Source organism: Lolium rigidum, chromosome 4 (assembly GCF_022539505.1).
Source record: "Lolium rigidum isolate FL_2022 chromosome 4, APGP_CSIRO_Lrig_0.1, whole genome shotgun sequence".
Taxonomy (NCBI): domain Eukaryota; kingdom Viridiplantae; phylum Streptophyta; class Magnoliopsida; order Poales; family Poaceae; genus Lolium; species Lolium rigidum.
The window spans coordinates 194,863,841-194,890,171 of record NC_061511.1 but is presented as its reverse complement, the minus strand read 5'-3'; the positions used below and the strand labels follow the sequence as shown (position 1 = coordinate 194,890,171).

General features: G+C 46.2%; 2 protein-coding genes, 1 non-coding gene and 1 pseudogene across 4 annotated transcripts; 1 reads left to right on the top strand and 3 right to left on the bottom strand.

Annotated features, from left to right (window-relative positions):
• The first annotated feature begins 9,518 nt into the window (after nucleotides 1-9,518).
• Nucleotides 9,519-13,221, top strand: LOC124706786 (annotated as a pseudogene).
• On the bottom strand, nucleotides 10,943-11,016 carry TRNAI-AAU. Its single transcript has one exon. It is a non-coding gene; the product is annotated as a tRNA-Ile (tRNA).
• On the bottom strand, nucleotides 13,128-15,042 carry LOC124706787 (thioredoxin H5-like). The gene is made up of 5 exons (XM_047238461.1): nucleotides 14,979-15,042; nucleotides 14,307-14,365; nucleotides 13,968-14,081; nucleotides 13,700-13,822; nucleotides 13,128-13,619 (listed from the first exon to the last, which is right to left on the bottom strand). The coding sequence occupies exons 2-5, from the start codon at nucleotides 14,322-14,324 to the stop codon at nucleotides 13,440-13,442; spliced, it is 435 nt and encodes a 144-aa protein (XP_047094417.1). The 5' UTR covers nucleotides 14,325-14,365; nucleotides 14,979-15,042; the 3' UTR covers nucleotides 13,128-13,439.
• Nucleotides 15,043-17,230: 2,188 nt separating this feature from the next.
• Nucleotides 17,231-20,715, bottom strand: LOC124706785 (ubiquitin-conjugating enzyme E2-17 kDa-like). 2 transcript variants are annotated; one of them, XM_047238459.1, is made up of 5 exons: nucleotides 20,628-20,715; nucleotides 19,673-19,752; nucleotides 19,444-19,571; nucleotides 18,345-18,449; nucleotides 17,231-17,639 (listed from the first exon to the last, which is right to left on the bottom strand). In XM_047238459.1, exons 2-5 carry the CDS (start codon nucleotides 19,740-19,742, stop codon nucleotides 17,496-17,498), a joined length of 447 nt encoding a protein of 148 aa, XP_047094415.1. In that variant the 5' UTR covers nucleotides 19,743-19,752; nucleotides 20,628-20,715; the 3' UTR covers nucleotides 17,231-17,495. The 2 variants fall into 2 exon arrangements, with proteins under 2 accessions (XP_047094415.1, XP_047094416.1); XM_047238460.1 differs by having other exon boundaries at nucleotides 20,544-20,669.
• Nucleotides 20,716-26,331: the final 5,616 nt, after the last annotated feature.

Here is a 26,331-nt window from a genome sequence, read left to right as displayed (position 1 = left end):
ATATGGTGTCATGTTCAAGGCGAGTGCTTGTCCTCCTTGTTAGTAGCTCGACCTATACTACTCAGGAGATTGATAAGGCCCCCTAAAATACATCTCTGAGTTGGAGGCGCAAATATCATCTTGATCAACCACGCCACACAACTTGCTTCTCGACTAACCCGGTGTGTACCTTTATAATTACCACCTTATGAAGTTACATTTGATAGATCCTGAGTAACTCGTTTCACAACTCGGGTCATGCAAAGACCTCAGGTCTAGGATTTGATTATACGTTGTACTTGAGACTTACAAATGATAGTAGTTCATTGTGTCTCAAAGTGGGTCTTCTCCTCCCGGTGATTTTCACCATCTAGGTCAATACTATTGGATTGGCATCTCCATGTCCATGATTTTCAAAACAGAGCGATCAGCCAAGTCATATACAAATGAGTAAACCGCACGGACGTTCCCAATTCTTTGCCCGTGCCTTCACTTTAGTCCTAATTTATGAAATTGAACGTTGTAGGTCCCAACATAAATGGTTTGGTTCATGTGAGGTCCTAAATTAGTCTGACCAGGGTTGACCCCTGCCACATCGACACTGGGGCCTAGGAGGTAGACAGGTCACCCTACATATTTGCCAATAGGCCCTTGGGGTTGTATTTCTTCCAAAACACGGTCCATGTTTCTCTCCCCACCCCTATATGCCACGGTCGCGCCCTCACACAACTCCACATCTTAGAGTTGGTGTCTCTACCGGAGTGGTGAGAGGAAACACCGTTGGTCAAAGAGGTGCTCGAGGCCGCTTGATTCTGTGAGGCCAGCGTCCATGTGGTCCCTACCTTCATTGGTGCACGGACATGACGACGAGATCGTCGGATTCATGCTTGACTAGGGCGTCGGCCACACAGTGAGTGAGGTGTTGCGTGTACACCTCGTCAGTGATTGTTGCGCTCCCAGCCAAAGAGTGCATCGAGGGGAGCGACCGGCCTGGAGACGGCTGCTTGCGCATGGGCATCGCAACAGACCTGGGTGACGCGGCTTTCCTCATCGTGCGTAAGGGCAGCCTCCAGTCCACCCGCAGAGAAGCTCCATCACCTACGAGACACTAGACTGGAGCAAGCTCGTGAGCGGGTACAACTTACTCTGTCACGTGAGTCAGAGATCTAGGGCCGCCCAAGATTTGGAGAGGAAAGGGAAAGGGACCGTGGTTTGGGAAGAAATATAAAGAAGGGGGCCGTTTTGCGAATTTGCAAGTCCAGCCTGTAGCCTCCTATGCCTCATTGTTTACGTGGCAGTGGTTAAACGCCATGCGGGCAGGTCAACATGGGTCAAACGAAAATAGGACCTCCGGTGAGCAACTAACCAACGATTTAGGACTGTGATGTTCAATTTTAAAGAATATGGACTAAAGTGAAGGCACGGGCAACAAATTGGGACCGCCCATGCGGTTCACTCTATACAAATATAAGTATATACAAGGTCGCCGTCCCAGGCTCGCCCCTGTTCCGCCCTAAGGCTGCCGCCGCCGGCCCGCGCCTGCCCCGCTCCGCGGTCGCCGCCGCCGGCCCGCTCCTGCTCCGCCTCCAAGGTCGTCGCCACCAATACGGACGTCGCCTAGGCCGCCGTCTGCTTCATCGCGTGAGAGGGCGGTGTGGTGGTGGGGTTGTCAGACATGGAGAGAAAAAAACCAGAAAAACGTGGTGTTCTTGGGCGGTGGGACACTGGGACGTGGGAGAGAGGGGCACGTCCCTAAAGACTGGGCACCGCCCACCGCTTTGACCGCACGAGACCTTGCAACCGGTAGCCGGTTACTCAGATCGGCTAAAAAAAAGTTTGACGGAAATTTAGCAGTCCATTTTGAAAACGTGTCAGGAGCTGGTTAGAGGAACGGGAGAGAAAATAGCTCATGAACAGTACCAAGAGCAAGTAGAGAACGGGAATCTGATCAACTTTTATATAGGTAAGTATGTCTCCATGATCATGTCAACTAAGGGTCAATAGAACAATCATCGTACAATGTATAGTTTCACAACCAAGTCACGTACTCACTTGGTTATACATATCACTAGACCATTATAGCGCGCGTTGCCGCGCCCGTCCATTTCAACGATATAAGTGCATCTCCACTCGTTGGTGCCCCTAGGCCAAAATCCGGCTCTATTTTGCGCCGGACTGGAGGCAAGTTTGCCATGGGGGCACCGAACTCCTAGCCAAGCGCACGGTGCGGGAGAGTGCGGCAGAGAGGTGGGGGAGAGCAAATCTGGGGGAGAGATGACGCTATGACGCCAATAAGACTAACCCACTTGCCCTTTACTTCTGCCGGCGCCCCGAACGCCCCAGCACGCTGGGTTTGGCCTTGGATCACCGGGCGAAAAAAACGGCCCAATCCGGCAACTACCAAAACTTGTTAACAAATGCTGAATTACAAATTTTGATCAGACAACAAAGATCAATAATCCCATGTCCCCACCAATTTCATATACGTGAGTATTTCAGAATGTTACAAAGGCATGGTCAGGTGCATTATCAGGCATGTTAAAAAAAGAATAAATGCAGAAATATCCACAACATAACGTGCGACATATGCATATTAGACCACAAAAAACACACTAACTTCCGGACCTAGCAAGGGCTATTGTTGACACGCTTTCCTTCTTTAAGCCCCCGGGAATGTGTTGAATGGTGGTTAGATTTGTGATGTAGTGCCATTTTTTTTTTGCTTCGTATTGACCATCTCAATAACATATACTGTAAGTATCTGTTTGACCAAAACGTGTAGACAATTATATTGAAAGAAAGACAGTCCATTCATTTATCATCAATCAAGCAGTAGAACATATTGTGTTGAAGAGTTTATGGAAAATGTAACCAGGAAAACTCAAGCGTACATTGAATATAACTTGGTTAGCATTTGAATGACGAATCATCACATTCTACATATATTCTTCAGAGCATAAGATTTGAACATGCACAAAGGTTACATAGACTTCAAGTTCCTAAATTCTTTTGCTTGCACCTTTTCCTCCCTTTCTAACACTTCTAGTGTTGCCTGCTTCTGTCCCAACAAAATAACCTGCACTCATAACAACAAATCAGTAAGTATTTAACAGTGATGTCGCTAGAGAAGTGTTAACATTGAGACTACAATTTTATGATCTAGAAATAAATATTTCGGAATAGATTGCACATGTTATTATACACATCTGCAATCTGTCTTGCATGTGACACAAACAAGCATGAAATACAATTCGGAACGGAAATAGCAAACTTGATATTCCCGTCATGCATTATATCAAGCTCACGGGGTGTATAAGTACTCGACTGACCTCAAAGCTTCATCTTGCTCAAACAGTTTTCCTTGCAGTACACTAAGCTGGACCTGCCAAGAAGAGAGTTCCTTTCTCTACTTTTGCAATGAGAAGACAGTTGGTAGAAAACAAAAAAAAAGGTCTTGTCCTCGCAGATTACACTGTCTCCCTTCAACAAAAAAATAACTATATGCTGATTTTACGTGGTCAGTAAATTTACTTCCATCAAAGACACAAGAAAATACAGCTTGTAATTTCATCATAAGTAAGCGCATCTAGTGATTTGTCTTGTAGTAACTACAATGATGGCAAAGTAGATTGAGTTGGGCCCTGCACTTGACAAAAACACGATAAATACACAACAAATAAAACTATGTTTGGTATATGTAGCCTTGTAAATTACCACTACTTTCAGTTAGAAGTTGATGCCATAGAGACCCTACAATGATGGTAAGAATAATACCTCGAAAACCCATATTTTGTTGTGCCGCAGTGATGCAGATACCATGTAATCAGAACAGATCAGTGTAGACTTGAAGATGTAGTCCAACTGTCCAAGGTAACATCCTGAAAACAAAACTGAATTAAAGAATAAGATGATCAGATCTAATAGTAGACACCACGATTCAGATGCCACTATTATTTCCCTCAATAACCTTTCGTGCGAAGATGACAATTTTGCATCGCGACATGGAAATAAATTGTAGGTTCAGCAAGCAAACCAGACATAAATAACCTTGAACTGGGTTGCGCCGATACATGGATACATATCAGAGGGGATATGCCCGATACATCAATTCTTAAAAAACAAGGATACGGGGATACGTTTATATATAGTAATTCGCATAAAATAGCATAACTTAGGCTCAGTATCACAAATAAAAGCAGAATTCCACAACCATAATTTGAAGTAACGAAATAAACTGAGCAGGTCGACGTCCACTACTCATATACTCTACCTCCTGCACATCTAATGCCTAAAGATCATGAAGCAAGCTCTCCACTTTTGGTTATATCGAACGAATACTGTAGGGTTTCCCGTATCAGAGAAGTATCGGCTGCGTATCCCAGCCAGCCGTATCTGCATTAAATTATTATTTTTAAATTGGAAAATCAAGGGATACGTGCAAAATACGTGTTGGGCCGTATCTGTGTATCCGTGCTGTATCGGACACCGATAGACTGTCTTGTAGCCATATCCGTGCTTCCGAGACCTTGAATGTTTCCGCAATGATATTGAGTTCTCCAACAAATAAAGGAAATGCATGTACTCTCTCACTCGATCCAAACAATTCACATACATATTCGTTCACAGATCCTGTCTATCAAATGGCAAACCTCAAAAAACTGTATTAAAAAGTGCAACTTCATATGATATATCTAAAAGAATGGTACAGAGGAATAAAAATGGCAGTTAGTACAAGATGTTTACCTTTGCATAAAACTAAACCATTATGATGAAACAGGGGATGGTGCGCCGCCAAGAATTGGCGCTGTCCTCACGATGCCACCAACCATTGACTTCGAATCAATTTGCCATGAGCATGAGAAGTCTCCATAGTTTCAGGGTTGTATATTTCCATGGACAGGGCTTAAAAGGGACAGATTCGTTAAGCATCATAACAAAATTATTAGCAATCGGAAACAACAAGAGTTATCCAATGGATCAAACTTACACACAATGTCTCCCCCAAATCTGCCCTCTATAAATCTAGAGTTCGGGCAAATTTACACACGATATTATATACAGAAGATAGAGATGTGATTCCACTTCTGCTTGGAGTTACCTCGCCCGGGGAAGGGGCGGTTCGGCGTGAAGGGAGTGCGGAAGCGCGGCCACCGTCGACGGCAGCGCGGCTCTGGACGCAAAGCCTGGAGCACCCCGCCTGGCAACCCACGCGAAGAGCTGGCCTCTGCCGCCGCTAAATGTGGAGATGAGGGAAGGGGAGCCGCCGCTCGAGGTCCCGTCTGACTGAGGTGCTGGACTGCTGGAGGGAAGGCGGCGGATCGCGCGAGAGAGGAACTGTACGTGAGGGAGAGGAGGAGGCGGTGCGATAGCAATAAAAAAATTTTGAGAGCAATAGAGAAGGGGAGATTGGATCGATTCTCTTGTGCGTGGTGTCGCAAGAAATGTAAATGGGCCTCGCAGCAACCTCGGACCGATTCAGGAGAAGGCAGGTAGGTTAGTTTGCAGAGTAGCAGCCCATCAACGATGCGCGGATCGGAGGACGCCGCGGTGAAAAATGCCTAGCGGGGCTGGGTGGGCGACCAAGCAATCTAGAGCGTTCAATGGTTCGATCAGACGGCTGACGACCTGAAATCGCTGTGAAGAGGTCTAGGTAGTTCCATTTTACTGTTAACTAATTGATGATGCTCAAGGAAAATATAAAATGCTTATGAATACAATGGGAGTATCATAATCGCATGATTATCTTTATCGCAACAGTTAGAAAATAAGCAACAACTTTAGCAAGATTACACACTTGAGATTATACCATAGTACCATCAAACATGTCCATTCTCATTTCATGTATGGCATGAACAAAGTAAGGGGTATCTTCTTGCATCTTTTTTTTTTAAAATGAAAGTAGGTAATGGTAGGTGAAACCAAGTTCTTACATGATTTTTTGATATAATATAATAAACTATCTATTAATTTTTTTTAGGCTTTATAGTATGACTCGTAGTACAAATATAGGTTTTTTTCAAAATGGGGGAGCCCTAGCCTCTGCATCAAAGCGATGCATACAACTTTTATTTAATTTTTAAACAACGGGGATCTGTCAAGATCATACATAACTCCATCTCAACAAAAAGATCATACATCACAAAATCCGAAGCCAGCACTCAACACCTAGAAACCCGACAATGGGTGAAGTAACATGTCCCCAGGGCCTCTGCCCTAAAAATAGAAACAAACGCCCCACCAACTAAAAATCGGGGGCATCCCTGAGTCACCCTATAGCGAAAACAAGAGCTCACAACTGGTTTAGCAGACCCTTGGCGCGCCTTAATGCCTTATGCCCTCGCTTCAAAAGATTTGTCGTGTGTAGCACCTGCCGAACAGGCATGACACCCAGTGTAGCACCTGTCAGCCAGGCATGACTTGACATCTCCGCCTCCGGCCTCTTGGATATGCAAATATAGGGGTCTTGAATTTTTTTGTTGAAGATTTGGGGTGGGGTGAGTTAGAAGAAATCTTTAGAGCTGAGATAACTGAGACGTGAGACAAACTCCAGGAAATATAAACAACAAAGAAACATGATGTAACATTTTTAAACAAGACAAGTTTCAAAAAAAATGTCAACAATCTCAAGGCACCGGGTCATGTCAGATATATTCATGGTTTATCGCATGCATGGTAGAAAATCAACCTTCCTAGTGTGATGCTTACAGATGTAGAGGATAAATGTTGATGGACCTTTAATAAATCTTGGAATTTTTTATTTTTTACTACGTTCTATGCTTTGAAAAGTAATATGGTAACTTGTCCTTCTAAGGAACTTTTGTTTTCTCAAAGGACCTTCCAAAAGTGAAATGTTTTTTTGTGTTGCTTCATGCAGTAGTGTGCTTACTAAAGATGTTTTTTTTCCTGCATCGAGAATGAAAAGGCAGTCTGAATTGTAGGTTTTATGATAGTAGGTTTCGCGTATCCAAGAGTTGTTTTTTTTGTCCAATTGCTCAGTATCTAAGTTTGTATGGAGAAAATTAATGTGTCTTCTAATTTGGTTTATACTCTTGTTATTTTTCTCAGCTTCCTATGTGGTTAAGAAAAATCCCTGTAGATGCCAGAATTATAGTATCATTAGAGGTTTCGGCTTTTGATTTGGTTTTGATGGAAAACTCGGAATATTTCTTGCTCCATTCGCGTAGCGTTGCGGGACAATGTAAATGTGTTTTTTTTTTCAAAACTCACATAGGCTGTCATTTTGACCCGTCTTCAGGGACAGGGTCTTTGAAGGATATGTGCTTGTTTGATTTTTTAAAACAAAGACCACTGGAAGAGCCAAAAACCACTTTTCATTTTCCTTTGTGCTCTGTGCAGCTGGTTTTGTAACCTAGTTGAGACCTGGCGATTTCTGGTTGAATTCCTGGCCACGTTTCCTTTTATTTTTTACTTGTACAGTAAGGGCTCCTTTGATTTAAAGAATAGGAAAAACATAGGAATAGGAAAGGTATAGGATTGGAATGGCATGTCCACTTGAATCCTATAGGAAGATGAAGTTTGTTTGATTGTAGCAAAGGAATTTTTCCATGAGGTATGAGCTAATGCTTTTTTCCTATAAATTACACTACAAGATTCCTATAGGAATTTTTCCTATAGGATATGGTCCTATGAATCAAACAAGATGTATAGGAAATTTCCCCATGGGAACAAAATTCTACACAATTCCTATGCAAATCCTTTGAATCAAAGGGGCCCTAATTCTGAAAACATCAAAGAAAAATACGGGAGCTCCTTTACACCGCCTTAAGCGGCCCCGAACAGAGGCGCCGCTCAGACGGTCAGCACGCTGCCTTCGGCTGGGCTGCGGCCCACGCCCACCCCGCACGCACGCTAAGTTCGGATCAGCAGCAGGCCACTCGGCCAGTTTCTTTCTTATGTTTTCGTATGTTCTATTTCTCCGCTTTACAAGTACGGAGTAGAAAAATGTGTACATTTTTTAAACATATTCACATTTTCGTATGAAACTATTATTATTATTTTTTTAAATTGTGTATATTTTTTCAACAAGAATATTTTTATAGATGAAATTTTTTATATGATTTTTTTAAACATGAACATTTCAAAGAACGTGAACATTTTGTAAGCCCGAGGAACAATTTTTGGATTGGCAAATTATATTGAATCATTTGAACATTTTTTAATCTCATGAAAATTTTTACGATTGGCGAATTATTTTAAACCACGTGAATATGTTTTTAACCCGGTGAGCAACTTTTGGCCAGTGAATTATGTTGAACCACGTGAACAACTTTTATGTTGATGAACATTTTTTTAGATTGGCAAATTATTTTGAACCATTTGAACATTCTTTTAATCTGATGAACAACTTTTCGATCGGCGGATTATTTTAAACCACATGAACATTTTTAACCCGACGAGCAATTTTTGGTAAGCAAATTATTTTAAACCATGTGAACAATTTTTATGCCGGTGAACACTTTTTGGATCGGCAAATTATGTTGAACCATTTGAACATATTTTTAATCCGACGAACAATTTTTCGATCGGTGAACACGTGAACATTTTTTAAGCCGATGAGCAATATTTGGTCGGTGAATTATTTTGAACCACGTGAACAGTTTTTATGCCGATGAAAATTCTTTGGATCGGAAAATTATTTTGAACCATTTGAACATTTTTTTAATTTGATGAACAATTTTTCGATCGGCAAATTATTTTAAACCACGTTAACATGTTTAACCCGTTGAGCAATTTTTGGAACGGTAAATTACTTTGAACCTATTTTTTTTTAATATGTGAACATTTTTTCAAACATGCAAACATATATTTTTAATCTATGAATTTTCTTAGAACAATGTGAACTATTTTTTAATAATTAATAAACATAAAATAGAAAATAAAAATAAAGAGAAGGAAGAAACTAGAATACATAAACATGTTTAATTTTGAAAACTACTCAAATATATAAAATTGTTCTGATTTTGAAAAGTTCAAACTTCAAAAAAAAAGTTTAAACTAGAAAATAGTTCACATCTGAAAAATGTTCAACCTAGAAAACTGTTCAGTTTTTTAAAATATTTAGGTTTTGAAAAAGTTCAAACTTGAAAATTGTTCAGTTCTAAAAAACGTTCAAATTTTGAACATGTTTGATTTCGTTTTTTTTAATTTCAAAGTTGTTAAGATTTTGAAACGGTTCACAGAAAAGTGGAAAACAGAAGAAAAAAGAAAATAAACCGAGAAGAAAACCAAAGAGAAAAAGGAAAACCATAGAAGAACCAAGAAACACACACGGTCAGAATTCACAAACACTGGAAAACGCCCATATCGCTGGTGATGGGCCGGCCCAGCGAATCCCTCCCCTGTGCGGCGCCCCAGATAGGAGCCGCAATGAGCGATGAATAGGATCCGCGGAAAAATACTCTGCTTATCAGTTGAAGCCCAATAGATGGCACAATGCTACCAATTTTGAGCCCACTAGTTTCTCTCTCGGCCCATCATTATCCCATCTGGGTGGCTGCCCCGGATAACAAGCCTCCGCGTGCCACGTAGCACATTCTGCAGCCTCAGCTCAGCTGACACTCCTCACCTCAAACACGCTCAGCTCGACCTCCTCCCATGAGAGGCGCCCCTTCCTCTCCATGGCCTCCTCCTCCCTCCTGCCCCCGGCCACCTTCGCCAACAAGTACCATGCACTCCTCCACCCGAACGGTGCTGCCAAGCACCGGCTGATCAGGTGCGGTTCAGCGGCGTCCACCGACGGCGTCCCGGACGAGTTCCTCAGCAGCGCGCTGCAGCTGAGCAAGCCCGGCCCGCCGGTGGCGACGGCGGTAAGTGACACGGGCACCGATGGCTGGGGCGATCTACTAAAGGAGTTCAAGAGCGCGCTGCAAGCTGACTCGTCCGACCCGGCGGCCAGCGACGCGACGTCCATCGCCGGCGGTGGCGCGGCTGTCCCGAACGAGCTCCTGAGCTCGCCTCTGGCCAGCGACGCGACCAATGCAGTCGCGGCGGTCGGCGTACCGGACGAGGTCCTGGCGAGCGGGGCCGACCCGTCCGGTGGGCTGCTTGACCCAGGCGACGTGGCGACCAACGCCGTGGACGCCATCCCGGACGAGCTCCTGGGCGCGCTGCACCTGGACGCGTCGAACCCCGCCGTGCGGTTAGCCGGCGGCGCGCTGTCCCGGCTGCAGGAGCTGACGGCGGGGCTGACGGAGCCGGAGCGGTGGGCGCTGTTCGGGTTCGTGGCGGTGACGTGGCTGTACCTGACGGCGCGGCCCGGGTGCTGGGCGGCGCCGTGGACACGTACCTGCTGGCGCCGCTGCAGCTGGCGGTGGACAGCGTGCTGGGGCGGCGGAGCCTGAAGATGACCGACTTCGTGGTGGGCGAGCGCATCGGGGAGGGGTCGTTCGGGGTGGTGTACTCCGGCGCCGTCGTGCCGAGAGGCGGCCCCGTGGTCGAGGAGAGGGTGGGCAAGGCCAAGACCAAGCTCCAGCTCGACGACCGGTACAAGGAGAAGGTCATACTCAAGAAGGTGAGGCTCTCGTAACACGTTTGCGAGTTCAGGTCCTGGATTGCTGCGCTGGAATGAATGGTGGATTCTGACGATGGATGAATGCATTTTCGTGTTTCAGATAAAGATTGGGACGACTGGAGCCAAAGAGTGCGGCGACTACGAGGAGTGGTTCAACTACCGGATGGCGAGGGCGGCGCCGGAGTCGTGCGCGGATTTCATGGGGAGCTTCGTCGCCGACAAGACCAAGTCGGAGTTCGTCAAGGGCGGCAAGTGGCTCGTTTGGAAGTTCGAGGTATGTGTCTTGTTAACATGATTCTGATTTCTGAGGATTACTCCCTCCGTTTCTTTTTAATTGACTCGAATTTAGTACAAAGTTGTACTAAATCCGAGTCAATTAAAAAAGAACGGAGGGAGTATATAGCAAAAAAAACGAAAACAAATCAAAAAACTTGGCCCATACAGGTCTCGAACCTGTGACCTTCGCGTTATTAGCACGACGCTCTAACCAGCTGAGCTAATAGGCCATTTGTGATATGGGAAGAGCTTTCCGGCTCTAGTAGATAATACATAGATTCCGACCCAGTTCATATTTCAAATCTGATCTTTTTTAGACAACAAAAAAGAAATGCGACGATCTTAATGAATGTCAACTTGATGATTTGGATATTGAAATCATGATTCGACCACATGAACGAGAGGCACCGGCCGGCGGGAACTGAGCCTGAGCTTCCTTAGAGCATGTCTAACAGGCCCCGTATTTTTTCGCCCCGTAAAACGCGACTAGAGGGCCCTGTATCCACTTTTCGCCGGCCGAAAACTCGGGCGAGCTAGCAGACCCCGTATCCCTAAACTGTAAAACAGAATATTCTAGGAATATACCAAATTAATTTTATTTTCTTTTTTTCATCTTCTTCCTCCTCTCCTTCTTCCTCCTCCAGCCACTCCCAAACTATGATATAGCATCAAATTGAACAGAGTAGCAAGCCTCTCGACCCGAGCCCGCGCGGCCGCGCGATCGACAAGCGCGCGCCGGCCACGTCGTGTCTCCACGGGAGTGCCTGGGTGCGCATCACGGCATCAGCATGATTCAGCTTTGGATTCCAGGGCATGGCGGGAAGCCAGCCAGCCAGCCAGCCAGCCCGGGTCGGCGCGCGCGCGCGGCCGGACGCCAGCTATTTTCCGGCCGAAAGCAACCAATTATCAGGGAATAGCCAGACACCCGTGGCATCAGCAGATCGTCCTAGTCTACGCCGCCTCCTGCTCCGCGCCCTGCTCCTGGCGCGGCGTCGCCTGCTCGCCCACCGGCGGTGCCGGTCGCGTCGTCGAGCTGCAGCTCCCGCGCCTCCGCCTCGCGGGCTCGCAGGATCTCGATCTGGCGCGATTGGGTGCGTGCAGGAGAGTCAACGAGGCGAAAGCAGTTGCGATTTCCTGAAACTTCAGCGCGCCACGAGTGGGGGGTTGGCCCTGTATTTGCTCTCCCACCCCGTACAAGTAAGGGGCGAAGACCCGCCCCGTAATCGAAAACAGCAAAAATCGAAGCGGGGGCTGTTTTTACGGGGTCTGCTAGACGGCCGGGTAGAGCTCAAACCCGTATTCTGGCAGTTATTATACGGGTTTGCCTCTTTTACGGGGTCTGTTAGACCTGCTCTTACACCGGCGATCGGCGCCAAACACACATGCGACATTTGAACGTGATTTCCTTCTCCTTCCCTGCAGGGCGACCGGACGCTGGCCAACTACGTGACGGACCGCAACTTCCCGTCCAACATGGAGACGCTCATGTTCGGGCGGGCGCTCCGGGGCGTGGACTCGCTCACCATGGGCGCGCTGGTGGTGAAGCAGGTGATGCGGCAGCTCGTCACCTCGCTCCGCCGCATCCACGACACCGGCATCGTCCACCGCGACATCAAGCCCTCCAACCTCGTCGTCACCCGCCGCGGCCAGGTCAAGCTCATCGACTTCGGCGCCGCCACCGACCTCCGCATCGGCAAGAACTACGTGCCCGACCGCACCCTGCTCGACCCGGACTACTGCCCGCCGGAGCTCTACGTGCTCCCCGAGGAGACGCCCACGCCGCCCGCCGAGCCCATCGCCGCCATCCTCTCCCCGATCCTCTGGCAGCTCAACAGCCCCGACCTCTTCGACATGTACTCCGCCGGCATCGTGCTCATGCAGATGGCCACGCCGGGGCTCAGGTCGCCCTCGGGGCTCAAGAACTTCAACTCCGAGCTCAAGGCCGCCGGGTACGACCTCAACAGGTGGCGGGAGACCACGCGCCGGAGACCCGACCTGCAGATCCTCGACCTCGACTCCGGGAGAGGCTGGGACCTCGCCACCAAGCTCCTCGCCCAGCGGGAGCAGGGACGGCTCTCCGCGGCCGCGGCGCTCCGGCACCCGTATTTCCTGCTCGGTGGAGATCGGGCCGCCGCCGTCCTGTCAAGGCTGCAGCTCAGCAAATAATATACTAGGCTACTACATTCAAAACCCTGCATATACATACACTTATATATAGATGTGCATTGCCAAATTATCTTTCTGTCATATAGGCAACTACATTCAAAACCCTGGCTCCTGACATGAGATGCAAGATCGGTCACCAACGGTGGCATTGGCATTTTTGTTGTACAGTCAGTCATGATTCATGAGAGGGAATGTACACAAGGCATCTGCTGTCAATCAGTACATTGTCTCGTATTTTTCGTGCATATGATCAGTGCGATGCAAAGTTACAGATGCTGAACTAACTTACTTTACTGCTGAATGTGGACTGAACATCTCAACACTACCAAGAAATCCTACTTCTGCTGGTCAGTTTCTCGAACCTACATATGTCGCTGAACAGACTCTTTCTAGAATACACCATGGAAAGGTGTATATCCATTTAATCGCTGAACAGGCACTTGCTGGATGCTTCCAGCCAATGGAGTATTTTCTGAAGCTCTATTGATCAGGTGATTCTATCCTCGGAAGACTGTTTACACATGACTTCTTCGCCTGGCCGGCAATAAGGGTCGAACTTCTGCTCCAGATCTGTCTGGTTGCCCCCCACCAGCTTATCGATCTCCTTCTTATCTCTCAGGAAGATGAATGTTGGTGTGGCCCGTATGTCGAACTGAGTGACCAGTTCCTGATGAAATGCATTGAAATGGCATTTAGTTTCAGCATTTTTTTCAAAGTGCAAATAATCAACTGCTAAGATTTCTGTACCGGAAGTTCGTCTACATCCACAGACACGAAAACAAGATCTGAATGCTTCAAGGAAAGATCCGCGTATACAGGAGCAGCAATCCTACACGGGCCGCACCATACTGCGCTGAATTTTACAACAAGCTGCGCAGATGAAAATTTCCAACTTGGTTAACCAAAACACAATTAGAAACTGGAAAATCACATGTACCTATCGTGTGTCCAAACTCCAAAGTATGAGTTAAGTTGTACCACCCTTTGATTATAACTAGTCATGTAGGAGACTTACTGTTTTACCGGCTTCACTTGCATCTTCCAATTTCTTTTCCCAACTCTTTAGGTCAGGTATAATCGTCACATTTCCTGAGCTGTAGTCTAGGTGTTCCTCATCGTCTATAGGATTCTGCAAACGGAAGCATAACAACAAATGTTATTATTGTGTAACTCGATAAATGGCCTGCGTTGTACACCTTGAGCGTCTGTGTCACTTTTAGCAGATGCATTTTGTAGCATGACAAACACAGCAAATACACTAAGGATGCTAATTACTAAATATTGTGTTCTCATTGATTCAGTGGTTAAAGTTGCTCATTGTAAATGCAATTTATGCATGTAGGAAAACACTCACACTGCCACAGCATCCCATTGGTTCGAGCTAATTTGTCAGGATGTCTGAACTCCCGGACTCTGCAGGTTGGGGAAACAATAAGGTATATAACTTTCAGTGCTGATTTTGACATTTTCAACGACCTAAGAATAAGAGCAATAGCTAGCATATCATAACATGATACAGATAGATCCAAAAAAAAAATTGAAACAATGCTAAAGGCCGTAGAGAGAAGATAGAAGTGAATAATAAAAGATCGTTCTGTTTGTTTCACAAATATTTGAAACTGATTTGATGACCTCAGCAAGTCAAGACCACGGCAAATTCAATAGGAACAAAAGAAGTTGTCTGTGCGATTATGAATCTTGCTCAGCATATTGATATGATTCAGGATGCATGAAATTCAATAGCACAATGATAATCCTACAGTATCTTCTTTTTAGAATGAGATGGGATCACTTGAAATTACAAAGGAGACTTTTTATAACAAATTGATCATTTGAACACCGGCGAAATGAACTTTTGCTGAGCAAATAATCCCAGGAAAACAGCATGCCGCCACATCCCATTCCCATACAACATAGATTGTAGATTCCAGATGGTCTGTTGTGACGGACAAATGACAATCGCAAGGCATGCCATCCTGCTTACATTGTTAAGAGGCAGAATTGAAAGGATAACGCAAGTACGTACCTCTGGGAGGCCAAGAAATACGTTCCCCCTCCCAACGGGATCCAACAGAAGGATTCAGATTTCCCGGCAACGAAACGCGCGTTGGCTGCCGTCCGCGGCAAGCCCACCCCGGCGGCCGGCGGGGGCTCGGGGAGAAGCAGGTGGCGCCGGACGGAAGTGCCCTTGCCGTTAATAGCAGCAAAAACCGTGAAAACAGGAGCGTGGCCACACAAATCTGCGAATAGCCCAGGGACAGGGAGCGGCTGGGAACGGGGTTCGTACACACGCGAGCAGCGGGAGAAGGCGAGAGCCTCCATGTCCAAAATTAGGATTTGTATCGGGAAGTCTGCTGGTGGCAAAGCATTCACCGCCATTTTAGGCCTGCGAGATGTACCAAACCATATACAAGCAGCCTCTTTGCTACGCGCGCAGCACAGCCTGTGCGAGGCCGTAACACGGCGGTGCTAGCGGCGGCGGCACCAGAGCGCGGTGTCTCTTCTGCCGTTGCTGGAAGCATGTGGGACTCTTTGATTCTAAGAGTCTCCGAAGCGTCCCTCAAGCGACGATGGTTTAGTGTTTGCGGATGGTATTATGTTCGTGACGCATCTGAGGACGTCGCTCCGCAGCCACGTCCTCTAAACATTTTAAAACTTCAAAATACACTTTTTGCATTTTTATATAAATAGAGAGAAAAAAATATGGTTTTACACAAACTAATACATAATTTGGAACATGGTTTACATAAACTAATACATACGTTGAACCATGGTTGACACAAATTTAAAATATTGCAAAATAAGAAAACCTAACTAGGGATGGCATTGCAGATTTCCAAGAAAGAACACTCGCAGTCACACACAGTCACCCAAACTGGAAAATCCAGCTATTAACGGTACCCATGTTGGTTCTTTCGAGGAAGAACATCCACAAACCTTCGTGCGTATTTTCGCTGCGAAGAAACAACACTATGCCTTCAGTAGTCGTCCTCCTCATCGATGTCACCGTGGTAGTGCTGGCGGTAGCTCGTCTCGTCGAACACCATGACGCTCATGTCGCGGTCGCCAAGGTAGGAGAACATGAGCACGTAGCCGGCTTGGAGGCCGTGGTAGAGATGTGGAGGTATATCTTGCCGCGCGCGTCGCGGATCACGTCCACAATCCACCGGTAGCAGCCGCATGAAGCCTCCCGCAGATGCAGCGAGGACGGCTCGTCACCGGCGACGAAGTCGGCGAACCTGTCCGACAGCCTCTGGATGCCGAGCGGGTCACCCTTGAGGATGACGACAAACAAAAAAAAGGTTTGAGAGACGCGACTGAAAACGTTTTTTGATTCGGCACGTCCTAAATCCTTTTAAAGAACGGTTTAGGGAACGCGACTGGAGATCTTCTAAATTTTTATATTGGGCAAAAACGGCTCTACGGTTTACTGGCTGATTTCAGCTTAGTTCATACTCTCTCTCCTCTAAAATAATTGGCACGGTTTTATCTAGAGATATGTGCCTATTAATTTGGAAAATGGCAAGTAGCTTTGTGCTCCCAAGTATTCCCTCCATTCTACTTTCCTCTGAATTAAAGAATAAGGCATTCTTGTTTTACGTCATTCTTGTTTGACCAAGAGTTGATTTAAATATATAAAGATTATTTATATAAAATTAGCATCATTAAAATGTGCTTTTCAATACAAATCTGACGATACTAATTTTATTACTTGGAACGGAGGTAGTATAATGTAAGCCAGTTTAGCAAACTATTTTAGTATCGATACAAGATTGGATGTAAAGATTGGAAGAATTCCTAAAATCTCCTGCTCTTTCAAACAATTTATTAAAGATGTTTATTTGATTGCACCGTAGAAGAAATAAATATTCTAAGTATTCTTTCAAACAACTGTAGCGTAAGGGTACTCTTACAAAATACCATAAAAATCAAACGAGGAACACCAAACACAAAGATAGTGTAAATCGTCTTGAATCAACAAGGCCCCAATTGCTTGCGATTTCCCACTTTCCCAGCGAAGCTATGAGCCCTGTCAAGATCTGACAACTTCTGAAGCTGCTTCTACAAAATGCTGAAGTGTGTGACTCCAACTTTCTTTTTGGAATACTCTACAGACTACAAAAGTAAAAGCTAAGCCCAACAAATATAGCAGCTGATCTTCAGGCATAGCAATTGCAAGTTGCGACTACTTTCATGCTCAGCTGCGGACAAGAAAAACTGAACACAGATATATAAATATGACAAGGATCTAGTATAAGCTAAAACCACACAAAAATCTGGACAAGGTCTCGAATGACATGTTTTGATTAACATTTACCAAATTACACCAACACTAGCGAAGGTTGACCCAACAACAAGCATAGGTGCATAGGCTGATAGGCATGCATGTCTGCCAATACTAATGACAATGATGACAGGCCCGACATTGACTGCAATTAGATCCTTGCGGATCAGATACACACAACCAGCAACAAATTGGAAGAAAACAATGGCCCATAATATTTTCTTGACACGACATGACAGTTGTCCGCGATGCAGGTCTTCAACCCATGGCGTACTTCTGCGTCCAGCTGCGGGCTGTTGTCTCATACTTTGACCGGTCCGTCTTGTACATATGGGCAATCTCGGGGACAAGAGGGTCATCCGGGTTGGGATCGGTCAGCAGGGAACAGATAGAGAGCAATACCTGTAACATCCAAACATGCAACAGATCAACAATTGACGGCAGGCTTTTTATAGTGCTGGTTTCGGAAAACACAGCACTGATGCAGGTAAAGTACAAAACTCAACAACAAAAATGTGCACTCCTTTTCGAGTATGGACATCATGTCAACTTTCAAGGGCTAAGCCACTAACGGAAAGAAGTGCAGTTTGTCGGCCATACATAATGGCACCACATGAAAGGAAATTAGAAATCCAATGCATTAAGGCTAAAAAAGGATACCTAGGCTAACCACTATTGGCATAAGAAATGTTATAGTTCAACTGAGGTGTATGCATACAATGCGAAACAGCAAACACAGACAAATAAGATCATGGTCAAATGCAAAGAGCCTACTATTAAGTAATAAAGCAAGAAGGATAGATAACACAAATTTTCAACACCTTGTTGGAAATCAGAAGCATCCTATCAGCGGTTAAACAACAAAAGTTTCCAAATATTGATTTTCACAAGGAGAGGGTAGCTAGTAGCAACAAACAACATTACAAACTTCAGGAGGTGTATGATAGATTACAATTAAAAAGCAAGTATATAACTGAAGCAATGTAACAATGGGTGATATTCAGAGCAGAAATCTACAAGTAATTCATATTTTCAGCAACATATAGAGATATGAAAAAGAGTGAAGCATGTGTACAGATGGAATAACAGAACAGTGACAAGGATTACCTTGGAGATCGTCAAAGCAGGGCTCCACTGCTCCTTAAGAATATCGAGGCATATGCTTCCATTGCTGTTGATATTAGGATGGAAGACCTTTGTCTTGAAAGATACCTACAACAAGAGCATAATGATTAAAATGGCAGAAGCATGGACAAAATACATATAGTTGAATAAACGTGAGGGCAATATCAATAGAATAATGCTTTTAGCATTGTACAGATAGTATTACAAATGATGCACACAAGCACCATATGGCCCTAGACTCCTAGTATATAGATGTGTCCTTTCTTGTGAATGGCTCAAACAAGTATATAGAAACACTCCTCGAAGAAGTAAAACAGATCCAAGTGGGATTGAGATGAATTAGCATCGTAGCAGTTTCTGCCGTCATACTCAATATCACCGATGTCATTTAGCAGGAAAACAGAAACATAGGCCACCAGATGCCACCCAGGCTTTCCTCTAATTGGAGTCTACTGTTTTCTATATCTTGAATTTGGTAAGGAATGATACCCCCTTGTCAGCTAAAGACAACACTGTTTGCCAGGTTAACAGTATAACTGAAAGATACTTTTATGGCAGCACATACAAAAACCACACAGATAGTATGATAGCATGAATAAGACATGGAGAAAAGCATCATCAGGAAAGTGCATATACCGCCTAACAGGAGTGACGATGTTACATGATTGATATCCACAAAAAGATGATCACGAGTGTTACAGGTGTGGACTAGGCCCAAAAGAGGCCACACAGAAGGAATGGCAGTGGATACAGATTAATTAGTTGTTTGCTTTGTAAGCAAGTTATACTCTAGAGTTCAGGGATTGAGATTTCACATGTCCTAATGTTTAGGTATCACGGTTTTAACCTTTTAATAGGCCTTCTACTTGGGAAAAGGGGGGGACGAACCATTGAGATTAATTAATTAATTAACCAAGAGAAAACAGAAGCAACAGTTTCTGTATCTAAGCTGAACAGTGTGGCTCACTTGACAGGCAGGGTATAGATTTCCAGATTAAAAGTACCAACAGTTAAGAGAGTAGCCACGCAGATTGGATAAAATGAGGGCCTGCAAATAAAATGCCGCTCCTAAGTTCCATACCTTTGGGGGCTTGAAGGGGTAATCCGGAGGAAAATGAATGTTCACCAAGAAAACGCCGCCGGCGTAGGGACTGTCAGGGGGTCCCATAATCGTTGCTTGCCAGTGGAACATGTCCTCACCAGCAGGACCTGAACAATGTACAAATGAAAATTGCAGTCTATTAGATGACATGCCGGGGCAATGCATGGAGCAAAAAGGTGTGAATGAAGATTTGCGTGATCTGGCAAACCTGCACTGCATGACGTGGGAGGATCCTTCTGCAGGTCCTTCAGCTCCTTGAGGATGCGCTTTGACGCCATGCCAACCAACCTACAAGGAGGGAAAATGAGCTCTCGCCGTTGCATCCATGCTATGACCGCGAAACTGAATACCCATAATCCATAGTATGACACGGCCTCATAGTATATAATTCTAAAAATATAACAACTCCAACATCTAGCCATCAGAAACCTATCTAAGGTAGGATCTAGATGTTCAGCACAGAACAGTAACGTATGGATGTTTCAGACTAACTGCTCGCGATTTTAGCAAGTGGTGAAAGGAATCCAGGCAAAAGCCCGCCCTGCTCATGAGAAATCACTAATCACGACGCAATTGCCAGTGGTGTGGAATCCCCGTACCAATTCACACATCTCGGAGATCAACTAAACTTCGGTCACAAGTCATAGCAGGAAAGACCCGACAGGATGCTGAACGAGTGATCTTCAAAATACTCATATACACGTCTCTGGTAACAAATAGTAAGAGAGAACAAAAACTCGCATCTATGCGCGCTGCTATCGAATAATCCACCACATGTTCATATCGCCGAGAACCCGAGCACGCAGCTACCTTGCAACAACGCCCAACCAAACCCAACCACGGCGCCCGAGAGGTCGTCGACCACATCGAGTCAAATCACCTCGCACCACCCAAATCAACCTCCCGACACGCAAAACCCATCGAATCGCGGCCACACCCCCCGCGGCGCCGCCAAACCGCAGATCTACCGTCGGCGACCGCGCCCCACCAACCGGCGCGGAAGAATTAAATTAAACCCGGCGCAATTCTACCGAAACAAAACATCGCGCGGATCCGGATCGGGGGGAGCCGGAGCTTACCCGCGCCGATCTGGACCGGGCCGCGGCGCGGAGAAGCCGAAGGGCGACGGCGAGGGAGGGGGGAGGGAGGCGAAGGTTTCCCACCTTTTGCAGCGAGAGGTTGGGGACGGCGAGTTTTTTTTTTCCTCCTCGCTCCGGCCTCCGGGTCCCTCGGTTTGTGGTGCGGTGCGGTGCGAGGACGGGTTTGAAACCAGGCGCCGGGTCCGGGGGGGTATTTATAATTTTCTTCTCGGGTCTGCGTTTGGAACGTTCTTTCTGCTAGGAGTAGTACTGGTCTTCGTTTTAATTTCGTGGTCGAATTTTAATTGGCAGGGACAGGCAGGCAGAGGAATCTATTCGCGCCGGTTAACAACTCATGTCAGGTACGCAAACGAGGTTGTTTATATACAGCTGGGTTCGACAACTAAAGGCAACATAAAAAATAATAAAGAGTACTTCGTAGAGTATATTTCCTATTTCCAAAAAAAAATCATAGAGTAGTATATTTCTATTTTAATCTCTGATGAAGTTGGCATGCCAAACTTACTGTTCCCGGTCGATTTTAACTCTAGACTAGACTTGTTGGAGCGTAAAAGTAGCTACTCTCACGAGCAGTACAAGTCCACGCGTAGACATATCCATCGCCTCTGTGATCCGTTTCATGCCATTTTTGGGTGCGGCTCACCATGTAGTAGTTGAAAACGTAAATGAAAATTTTCGATGGGTGGGTTGCACGACGCAATAAGGGCTCAGCGTTTACCTTTTTATTGTATAGATCAACGTACAAAGGGTTAGGTATAATATAAATCCTTGGTACATGAGGCACTTAACTAACCATATACAACGTATGCAACGCGTATTTTACCACCCTCCCTCGATATCAACTGTTGTAGCAGCAGATTGAGATTACGCTTTTGTTCTTAGAGTGTCTCGCCGTTAGACACGCATACGATTGTTCTTCGTAACGGGATGAGCCGAAGATTGACCTTGTGGTGCTTGGTAAAGCAATAGCAATGGTTATGCTTATCTTGTTCTTCCCATCATCACTTCACGAGGATGAGAACCTTGACTCGGATTTTGATGGTGAGCCATCGGAGTTTGAGTCCCATTATAGTCCAACGAAAGAACGGGCCATGTATATGTCCTTCTTCTCCTTCTTGTCTTTCTTCTCATCATTGTTGCTATCGTATCTTCTTTCTCTCTTCTCGATGTTGCTATCATATCTTCTTTCTCTCTTCTCGATGTTGCCATCCTTGTTCATCTAGCTTGTTCTTCTCGTTGTTTTGGGGAAAATTGGTGATGTAGTGTCCATCTTCACCACACTGGTAGCAGGTTCTTTCACTGGAATCCTTTAAGTACCTGTTGTGGATATACTTCATAGGTATACCATCGACATGGTCCGATTCCGGCAAGCCCGGGTGGTCCACAGATGGTGGTGATAGCATATGGCCCACCGGGCAGCCCAGTTGTTGTTGATCAAGATGGAAGATGTCCAACCCAGGAACAAGGAGCCGGATCCAAACCGCCCTACGAAGGTAGCCGGTTCCGAACCGCTCTACGAAGGCGGTTCGGATCCGGCTACCTTCCTAGGGCGGTTAGGATCCGGGTACCTCTGTAGGGCGGTTCGGATCCGGCTACCTTCGTAGAGCGGTTCGGATCCGGCTACCTTCGTAGGGCGGTTCGAATCCGGCTCCTTGTTCCTGGGTTGGACATCTTCCATCTTGATCAACAACAACTGGGCTGCCGGTGGGCCATATGCTATCACCACCATCGTGGACCACCCGGCTTGCCGGAATCGGACCATGTCGATGGTATACCTATGAAGTATATCCACAACGATAGCCTCGGAGTTCTCCAAGATTCACCGTTCTTCCATCCAGCTCAGCTTGCGCATGTATCTTCATCCTTTGGGTCGGAACGAATAATAGAGAATCTTGAAGGACTCCAAACTTCATATCTCCAACCAAGTATTGGTCGGAAACTTCATGATCCAATGGTCAGATTCTTCGAAGACACCATCCAACGTAATCTTCGGTATGGATCCGACTAGCCAAATGTAGGTTCGGATCTGACTAGCCAAAATATAGGTGTGGATCCGACTACCCAAAATATATTGCGGATCCGACTAACAAAAAATTAGGTGCGGATCCGGCTACCGAAAATTGAGGTGCGGATCCGGCTAGCAAAAAATTAAGGTGCGGATCCGACTACCAAAATTTAGGTGCGGATCCGGCTACCAAAAAATTACTTGCGGATCCGACTAGTTAGCCAGATTTTCGCCATCTTTGAAATTTTTCTTGACATAACCATATGTATGTAGCCCCCGAGCGTTGAGTCGGCTTGCTCCAAGGAGACTCGATGCTCAGAAACTTAGCCCCCAAGCGTCAAGGTGGAAAATTTCCGGCTTGTTGCTCCAAAGAGAACTTCACCGATGTAGCCCCCGAGCGCCAAGGTGAATTTAATTGAAAATCCGGCTTGGTGCTCTTAGAGTAGCTTTATCTTTATATGTGACGTAGGAATAGCGTAGTTAGGTAACCTGTAATCCGGCTAGGACTCTCCATGTAAACCCTAGATCCGTGCGCCTATATAAGCCGGATCCCGGGAGCCCTGAGGGGAGATCTCGAGCTAGAAGCGAGACAACCACAACTCATTGTAACATCGCGAAAGCACCCAGATAATTCCAGACAAGCAACAGTAGGCCCTGTCATCGTGCAGGTGTTCCGAAGCTGGGTAAATCGCGTACCACCGTCCCGTGTGCACTCCGCCCTATGGCCCCTACTTCTTCTCCCCCTCGTGAGGATCCCTCCTCCGAGGTACCGTCGATTAGGCAACGACAGTTGGCGCCCACCGTGGGGCATGCGGCGTCTGGAGGCCGGAACCGGGCGGGTTCCACATCTGCATCTGCGAGACCGTTGATTTCGACGGAAACACACTTGTAACTAATGTAGCTACGACCGCCGCCGAGCAGGACGCAGATGCAAAGATCCGATCCGAGTCGCTGGAGCTTTCCACGGAAGAATCCGCCTTAGACCTGGAAATTGCAAATTCTGGTTTTGGTAGCCGGATCCGCGCCTATGTTTTTGGTAGTCGGATCTGCACCTATGTTTTTGGTTGCCGGATCCGCGCCTACGTTTTTGGTAGTCGGATCCGCACCTCTATTTTTGGTTGCCGGATCCGCGCCTACGTTTTTGGTAGTCGGATCCGCACTTATATTTTTGGTTGCCGGATCCATACCTATTTTTGGTAGTCGGATCCGCACCTATATTTTTGTAGCCGGATCCATACCAAAATTTTGGTAGGTGGATCCGCACCTAAATTTTTGGAAGTCGGATCCACACTTAAATTTTGGTAGGTGGATCCGAACCGACGAGACCACCGCGACAATCAATCTTGCACCGGCTCGACGGAACGCCAGAAGAAAAACCGCCACGACCGACGTTGACTCCGCTCCAAACAGCTAAGTCCCTATTTATATTTAATATTTTAAAATTTTACGATCATGAGATTAAGATTGGTTCACTCATATCCTGAGTCTTGTACCGCTTTCACTGTTGGTCATATATTTTCCACGATTTGCCTCGTGCTCGTGAAAAACTTTGTACTATTTTTGCCGCTTAAGGCTCCAGTACGCTGCAAAAATTTCCGCCTTCGGGCGTTAGCTTGAGTTTTCTGGCCTACACGTTTTCTGTTGTTTATATGTGGATTCCTTAGTAGTGACATTTCGGTACTTAAAGCCGGCCTCGTTTCGAGGTTCTTGATTGTTTCGCTATTAAGCGCTATCGCCTCAGCAGATGTTCTGTGTTTAAAGTTCGCCGTCTCGCGAAAAGTCAAGCATATAAACCAGAAGAACGGATAAACCAGCACTTGCTTAAAACATATAATTAAATTACATTAACTGTTCAAGATAGTCGAGTTTTGCCTTGACAGTTTTATGTTGTTCAACTGCTGCATAGTTTCAGCTTTAAAACATTTGTTCAAAGGCCGTTTTTGTTCCGCCTTACATTTGTTCGTTGAACATGATCAAAGAAACAATTTAATACAAATATGTGTTTATGTTTATGTATCAGGTACATGACACTTGGACGTACAACAGTCCTCGATTTAAGGTCTTTTCAAGCAGATCTAGCACCGAGCGAAGCCCCAGGGGAAGCTAGCCGGATCCAATGAGAGAAGGTTAGGCGGATCCATGGCGTGCACAGCTAGAAAAGCAACTTGAGTCTCGATTCCGCTATGCTTAGTTGGAACCAACCCTCGGGGGCTGCGGTTTGATCTTAGGTGAAAAGTGTGTTTCCTTTCGGGTATCAGCGCTGGAAATTTCCGCGTAGATGCTTGGGATTTACGCTATTCCTAAGTCACATATAAAGATAAAGCTACTCTAAGAGCACCAAGCCGGATTTTCAAGTAAATTCACCTTGGCGCTCGGGGGCTACATCGGTGAAGTTCTCTTTGGAGCAACAAGCCGGAAATTTTCCACCTTGACGCTTGGGGGGCTAAGTTTCTGAGCATCGAGTCTCCTTGGAGCAAGCCGACTCAACGCTCGGGGGCTACATACATATGGTTATGTCAAGAAAAATTTCAAAGATGGCAAAAATCTGGCTAACTAGTCGGATCCGCACCTAATTTTTTGGTAGCCGGATCCACACCTAATTTTTGGTAGTCGGATCCGCACCTTAATTTTTTGGTAGCCGGATCCGCACCTTAATTTTTTGGTAGCCGGATCCGCACCTCAATTTTCGGTAGCCGGATCCGCACCTAATTTTTTGTTAGTCGGATCCGCACCTATATTTTGGGTAGTCGGATCCACACCTATATTTTGGCTAGTCAGATCCGAACCTACATTTGGCTAGTCGGATCCATACCGAAGATTACGTTGGATGGTGTCTTCGAAGAATCCGACCATTGGATCATGAAGTTTCCGACCAATACTTGGTTGGAGATATGAAGTTTGGAGTCCTTCAAGATTCTCTATTATTCGTTCCGACCAAAGGATGAAGATACATGCGCAAGCCGAGCTGGATGGAAGAACGGTGAATCTTGGAGAACTCCGGGGCTACCGTTGTGGATATACTTCATAGGTATTACCATCGACATGGTCCGATTCCGGCAAGCCCGGGTGGTCCACAGATGGTGGTGATAGCATATGGCCCACCGGGCAGCCCAGTTGTTGTTGATCAAGATGGAAGATGTCCAACCCAAGAACAGGGAGCCGGATCCGAACCGCCCTACGAAGGTAGCCGGATCCGAACCGCTCTACGAAGGTAGCCGGATCCGAACCGCCCTACAAAGGTACCCGGATCCTAACCGCCCTAGGAAGGTAGTCGGATCCGAACCGCCTTACAGAGGTACCCGGATCCGAACCGACCTACAGAGGTACCCGGATCCGAAGATAACTATGCCAGGAGTCAGATCCGTGAAGGCCCATGAAGGAAGCCGGATCCGTGGAGGCCCATAAGGAACCCGGATCCAGTACGACGTAGATGGAAGGCAGATCCTTGACGTACACGGCAAGACATTGTACCGTAGTTAGGCAGCTCGTAATCCGGCTAGGACTCTCCATGTAAACCCTAGATCCGTGCGCCTATATAAGCCGGATCCCTGGAGCCCTGAGGGGAGATCTCGAGCTAGAAGCGAGACAACCACAACTCATTGTAACATCGCGAAAGCACCCAGATAATTCCAGACAAGCAGCAGTAGGCCCTGTTGTCGTGCCTAATCGACGGTACCTCGGAGGAGGGATCCTCACGAGGGGGAGAAGAAGTAGGGGCCATAGGGCGGAGTGCTCACGGGACGGTGGTACGCGAGTTACCCA